General features: G+C 35.3%; 1 protein-coding gene across 1 annotated transcript in view; it reads left to right on the plus strand.

Annotated features, from left to right (window-relative positions):
• The first annotated feature begins 6 nt into the window (after positions 1-6).
• The window catches only part of LOC115236628 (amyloid beta A4 precursor protein-binding family B member 1-interacting protein-like), a 103,043-nt gene continuing 96,117 nt past the window's right edge, over positions 7-6,932 (plus strand). Inside the window, exon 1 of the mRNA XM_029809204.1 lies at positions 7-106. Within this exon, the coding sequence (XP_029665064.1) occupies positions 8-106 (99 nt within the window). The 5' untranslated portion in view covers position 7. The remainder of the gene's footprint in view (positions 107-6,932) is intronic.

Below are 6,932 nucleotides of genomic sequence, written 5' to 3' on the forward strand. Positions count from 1 at the left end.
ATTCACCATGGAACGATACGAGGAAGAAGCCGAGGACAGCGATAACGAGACAGATCCTGAGCAGCTTCTGAACGAGTGGCTAGGCGAGTTGGACAGTCTGACTGTGGTGAGTTTATATTTTTCCTCGCATTGTTAGCCACTTTACGGTCAAGAACCGCTGTCGTTAACAGCGTATGGACAGCTAGACGCTTCGGGAAACAATCGTAGATGTTATATTAGATAGACGTCATGTTTTTAACTATCTAAAGAAAAACTGGAGTAATTTTTATCTTTCGATAAACCGGTTATCTAAAAACAGGAGTTAGATATCATAGAACGCGAACCCTCTTGCGTAGCAGCAATATTAATTAATTTTAAATAGTTTTGGAAATAATTGTAAACATCGCGCTACACGCTAAGAATAATCAATTATAAATAGCACTCACACACAGGCAGTAGCTAAGGGCTACTCGGACCCTTCGCAAATATTATGACGTACGTAACTGTAATTAATCGTGAATGACATATAGAGAGTGACAAACTGCACCTTGGTTGTAAACATGACATTTACATATATTGGGCTGCGATGATTAATTATCATTTCTATATTAATACAAAATAAATTAATATTCCATGGAGATATAATATTTTCTGGATATAATTTATAAATGATCCGAACACAAACAAAATGTGATATATATATATATATATTAATACAAATTTGCTATATAACATCTTTGATTAACGTCTCTATTCCACTACGTGAAATTTCGATCTGATTAGTTTGAAAGACGAGGCGATCCAATTAAGAGGCAGCCGCCGACAAACTGCCTCTCTAAGAGTACGTGCTTCTCAATTGGTGTCAATTGGTGCGCGGTATAAATGATTCGCCTAGTAGCTCGCATGAGAAGCCACTGATGCGAGTTCACTTCCTTGAAAAGCGTGCACGTGTCTTCGTACGCCGTCTGTATTTCAATGTATCTGGGACTTGAAGTAATCATTCTGTGATGAATATAAGTGGGTAATTACGTAACATAGAGTACACGAGACTGATATAGATTATTTTATAAATTTAATTATCGTATTATGTACTAAATCGAGAAATATTAATTAATTATTTACGTTGAATAAATTTCTTACGATTATAATTGTATAATTATCTAATATATATTTGTTTAATTCTCATATATTTATAAAATATCTCTCTCGATATTTTTTAAATATTATTAATAATTTAAAAAAAAATATCATCGATATCGTATATATGACAATTGGACGCTACAATTAAATATTTGCAACAGTGATCATTTTATTACAATATTTTATATACATTTAAAAATTTAATTATAAGATTCAACAAACAATCGTAATAATTTTATCTTTAACAAAGCTTTCCGAGTTGATTCGGGGATAAAATAAATTTATTATTCGTCTATCTTCCCGGCTCTCTTAGCGATTTGCAGAAAAAGCGACTGCGAAACTACAAAAATGTTGACAATTGGCGTGTCTGAGTGATTGCGCGATGCGAACTTTATCTAGTGGAAAAGCCTTTAGCCGAAGTAGATCAACGGTCGTTCCTGCCGAGTGCTTTTAGCGCTTCCTGCCTAGAGGCTCGTGCGGTCGTCTCTAATTTCATTAAATCGCGGATAATCGCGTCCCGGACAGCTTCTCTGTTACGGCGTTGGTTGTGTTAGCAACTTTGAGCGTGCTGCAGGCACGATTATACCGAACAATTCGCGGAACGTCGTTAGCAAAAGTTCGACAACTCCCCTTTATCATTAGATTCGAGCGGATAAAAGTTTGAATCTTCTACTTTGTGGAAGTTTCCGGCTAGCTTCGTAGGAACGATAGAAATTTTTTGATTAAGGCGCGCAACGGGAAGATATTGTTTTTTTTTTTTTTCTTCACTATATTGCTATAACGAGATTTCCAGGAACTTGGAACAGATCTTCATCACTCGTCGCTGCTTTAAGAATTTTAGCATTTTTTTTTTTTTTTTACAAAGGAATACTCGTTGAGTATTTTCTATTTTGCATACAGACGAATACATCTTCGGAAGAAGTTTATTTTCAGAATTTCAAAGAAATGTTGAAAATGTTAAGTTTCTTAAATATGGCAATATATCGATTAATATTTTATTGAATATTAATGATCTTTTGTCTGTTTTTCTAAATCTGAACTCAATTTGGGTCGACGGGTACCTTCCATGATATCCTCGACGATAATCTTAATGAACACAGTTTAAACTTTCATTATCAGTCTTATCAACGCGGCGTCTACTTAACTAACTTAATTTAGTGTGATTCAAAAATAGATTAGTTTCTGATATATACAGATCATATTTTAAGTATCTAATTTCTGATGAATTTTAGCTGTCAAGCCGCGAGCTTGGTTTGATTGCGAGCGCGACGCTTGATCGAGGAGTAAAAGTACTCGCTGAAAGTGAAACTCGCGACGAGTAACCTTGAACCTTCTTCAACGAAGGCACGGCGAATGGATACTCGAGAATCGAGTCTAGTCAGTAAAAGATGGATGAGTAGCCAGAAGTGCGCGAGCACATCCGCTTGCACTCTTCGTCGCGTTTCACGACGAAGGTTCAGTGAATCGATAGCCGGGCAATTGATGTCGTTGCCCTGCTATCACGCGATGTTTATTTTGCAAAAGAACGAAGTTAAAATCGCGCCGGTTGGCTGGATGCAGTTGATGGTAAACAACCGATTAAAAAAGCATCGTTGAATAATTCTTTATTGAATGAGAGAAAGATATTTGTATTAATATACTTCAAAATTATATCGTTTAAGATTTAATGTTTTTGAACATTTTTTTTTTATGAGAGAAGAAAATGTATTTTGAAGTAATAGAGGATTAAGAACGATTCGCGCGGATCTTAATCGTCTGGTATTTCCACAAGTTTTTCAATTTACGATACTTGGCTGTCACTCGCGATCACGTGATCGTCGAACACTCATTCCAGAGATGAGTAATCATTTTTATCGGTGGATGAGATATGAAATTCTGACGAATCTCGCGTATAAAACTCGCGTGTTTTACGAGTCGCAAGTAACTGCTGGAGCTTTCTCTCGATATACTCTTGCTTTCTTCCTGTCGCTTTTATTTCGCGAGCGCTCTCGGATGTAACGCGAGCGGCGAGAAAAAGAGTGAAAGAGGGAAGAGAGGGAAAAAGGGAGCTTTTGCACTTGCACTTGGTAGTGATGCATCGGAGGTCGGTCAAGGCGCCCGTACAGATCGATAGCCTGGCAACGCGGAACGGATAACGTTGCACTGTGGTCGCTGACCCCTACGTGGCTACAGAACATTCGAGAGAACGTTGAAACAGAACGCTGAAACATCTTGCGAAATATTATTAGTCAGACGAACAGGTCGCTATTACTTTCGTCTTGCGCTTCTTCGAGCGTTTCTTCGTGAAATATCTCCAACTGCGGATAGAAATTAATCTGCAAAAATTTCGAATTAACACATATAAAACGTAGTTGCGTACTCTACCTTTCATTCCGATATAAAATAGAGGGATAAAGCGAATGACTGAACGTGTTAATTAAAGAGATTAGTGAATAAAACATACGTAGTTATTCAGTTATTTTCGAGGAGAAACAATTTTATCGTACAAAGTAATTGAGTGAAAATAAAGGTTGAGTTTAGAATTTAAAATGTATATCGCACTAGATTACGCGAGCTTAAATTAGAAATCAGATTACGCGCGTCGGACGCGAAGGATAAATCTTGTAAAATATGGCTCTCGTACGAGGAAGCATATATTTTTCGTTATCTTCGCCGTGGTTCTGCGGATTATTTGCGATAATTATGGCGTCACGGTCTTGATCATCGTCCCAAGACGCGGAACGCGCGCCGGGAATGATTCGCGTATCGCGAATGTACCGTAACGCATCGAGGTGCCATCCAATTTGCAGAGTGACATTCCGCCCTAGGACCGGGCGTTTCGTGTCACATATACGAAATTACTACTATGCCCCGCTGAATTGCATAATAGCTTTTCTCAGAAGACGCACACCGTAATTATTCTCCCATCTTACATTCCACGTGGATTGAAAACAGCGAAACAGATTGTGAGCACTTTCCGCTGGAGATAATTGATCGGTTTTTCTTCTTGTATAAAAAAATATTTGATTTTAATTCGACAATACTTTGACTATGACTCAAAAATATTTATATCGAAAGAAATAATTATTTTGCGAATTATTAATAAGATAAAAATTATTTTTGCCAAAGTGAATATTTTTAAAAATATATTTATTTCTCAACTTTATACAAAGGTTCTGCTTAAATTTTTTTAATTTCAGCAATGAACTTCTGAAATGTAACGTAGAATTGCGAGATTGTGTAACAGAATTTTCGAAAATGTGTCGCAAAATAATTTTTTTTTACGTTATTCGTGTTTAATGATTGCAAATATTACGTCATCTAGTTCTTCTGAGGAAAGTTCATCCTTTGGATTGCAGTTTCTTTACTGCAGTTCACTGTACATTACCGACAGCAGAAAGTTTCTTGCTTCGACTCTGATAATGCAGGTTGCAACCTTAACACCCTATATATCTCTCATCTCTTCTGATGGTTCCATAGTTAGAACACATGTGGAGCTGATATCTCAAAAAGCAAACTCTTGAAAGGATGAAGTATCGCTTCATCCATGAGATTGACTTCAAATTTCTTCAAATTTCAAATTTCAAATTTCTTATTTTTTTTTTATATTGTCTCTACATGAAGTTTCACAGAATTTTTTTTCTTTATTCGTCGACTATCTTAGATTTATGTTTGATAGTATTCCCTATCAGTAGATTCTAGATCCTTTTATAATTAGTTTCAGCATTAATATTTAGAGTATGTATATCTTCATCTTTTTATACGGAAAATTGAGTTTCCTAAAACATTTTTATTTCAATTATTTTATTTGACTGTTAGGTCTTACAATTCTATCGAAATTATTTGGAAAATTATTTGTAATTATCGAGTTAATAATATACAATATGATAAGCTACATGTCATTACAGGAAACTGATAACGTTTCAAGAGGGTAAATCGTTCATTATATTATTTGATCGTTTATATAATGAGAACAAATTGGAGTTAACAGCGGAGCCATGTCTGCGGCAAAATAGACAAATGGTTAAGAGTTTCCGGTGGCTATTAACATGCGGGCATCGTAGTATTCGCATTTACGTTGGGACTTTGTGACATCCTTAATCGCAACCGAAGCCAATAGAAGCCTTTGTTCTATAATATTGTTATATCCGGTACTTGTTAGCCATCGAGTTTTATTGATCGAAAGAAATTCTAAAGGTTCGAACAAGGGGCACTTTTGAAATGTCCGATTACAGAGACTATTTATTGTTATAGCGAAATTTTTAATTGAATTTTATTTATAGCACAGAGCAGTACATCATAATATACATACTATTATTAATAAATATTTTTTACACGGTAAATTTTATTTAACATTTGTTAACGATTGTAATTTTTTCGTCATTTTTTTTTCCCTATAATTAATCATTAAATAATAATTTCAATCTTAATAATTGCCCACTTATGGGGTGAGGGATTAAACGCGCACAAAAGATAATCGATTTAAGAAGATAAAGGCTCATCATTGGATTATCAATCGCGGATGTATACGAGCGCCCACGGTATTATCGCCAATTTCAAATCGTACAGACCTATCAGCGATGACCCTTGACCGTAATTATGACTCTCAAGAAGTAGTCTAAATATTGCGTAGAGGAAAATTAGATCTCTTGAGCTCGATGCTGCTCCTCGGGCTTTATCATACGATGCAGAATATGCTACCTTATCAAGATCTATTCGAGAGTAAGTTTCCGCGGCAAAATCAATATCCATTGATGTTATCAAATTAGCGACGAAAGAAGACGGAAAAATATTCTCGATTTTTTACGAGATTCGCTTGAAATATCATCAATCGTTTTCTTAGGAGATTGCCAATTATTGAAATAGATAACATGAGACTTTTGCAATAAGGCACTTTTCTTCTCTCAATGAAGAAGAATATCATCATTAAACCTCTTTTATTGAATTTCTCTCAGTCTATACAGAATGATCTCAATCGAAAAAAGACGATTTTTGTGTTCTTATCGATAATATATGTATTTATACAGACTCACACACTTATCCACTTTATGCATGAAAGAATATTCTTTAATGTTAATTGATGATAAATCGAACAAGAGCTTTCAAACGTATAAGTCATAAAAATTTGTTTTTACTCGTTTATTATAGAAATTATAGTAAAACATATTTAGAATGTATTTTGTAAGATGTATTGCCAAGTTTTGTCTATTGAACGTGTGTTCTCTCTTCTAAAAATTAAAAAAAAAAACCATGAGCGACAACGATAAATTATTCATTCAATCGACTCAATACGGAGTGTATATCACTTACGCTTTTCTTTTGTATCGAGGAAACTAGTTTGTCGATTCGCGCTCTTTTCAGGTAGCCCAAAGAGAGCTGGAAATGTAAGAGAATCGCTCAGGTAGCAGAGTGCTGCACGTGCCTAAGGGCAGCTGTGCAGCTTGACCGACCTTCTTTTCGCTCGTCTACCCTTGTATGCCGTAAAACTTTCGGGGCCTCTGTTTTCGTTGGTTTCTCTCTCGGGGTCAGACAAACCGTTATCAACGCTGCTCGTCAACCGCAAAGCAATAAGAAAAATGAGCGTCGAGAAAATGGCACGAAAAGATTGTGCGTATTCGCACATTGCATGGTGGATTTTTTTGTACAACGGTAAGAAAACACATGGCCGATTTAAAAATTCTGTTTTCAATAATATTTTACAAGTATCGATAGGGATAATGCGGTAAATAAATATTAAAATTTTCAGATTACCTCGAAAATAAGAGAAAGTAGAACAAAAATCTTCATATACGAAGAATTATTTATTTTTTATATATAAATACTATATATATTTA

This window comes from Formica exsecta, unplaced genomic scaffold, assembly GCF_003651465.1.
Source record: "Formica exsecta isolate Colony F162 unplaced genomic scaffold, ASM365146v1 scaffold258, whole genome shotgun sequence".
NCBI lineage: Eukaryota > Metazoa > Arthropoda > Insecta > Hymenoptera > Formicidae > Formica > Formica exsecta.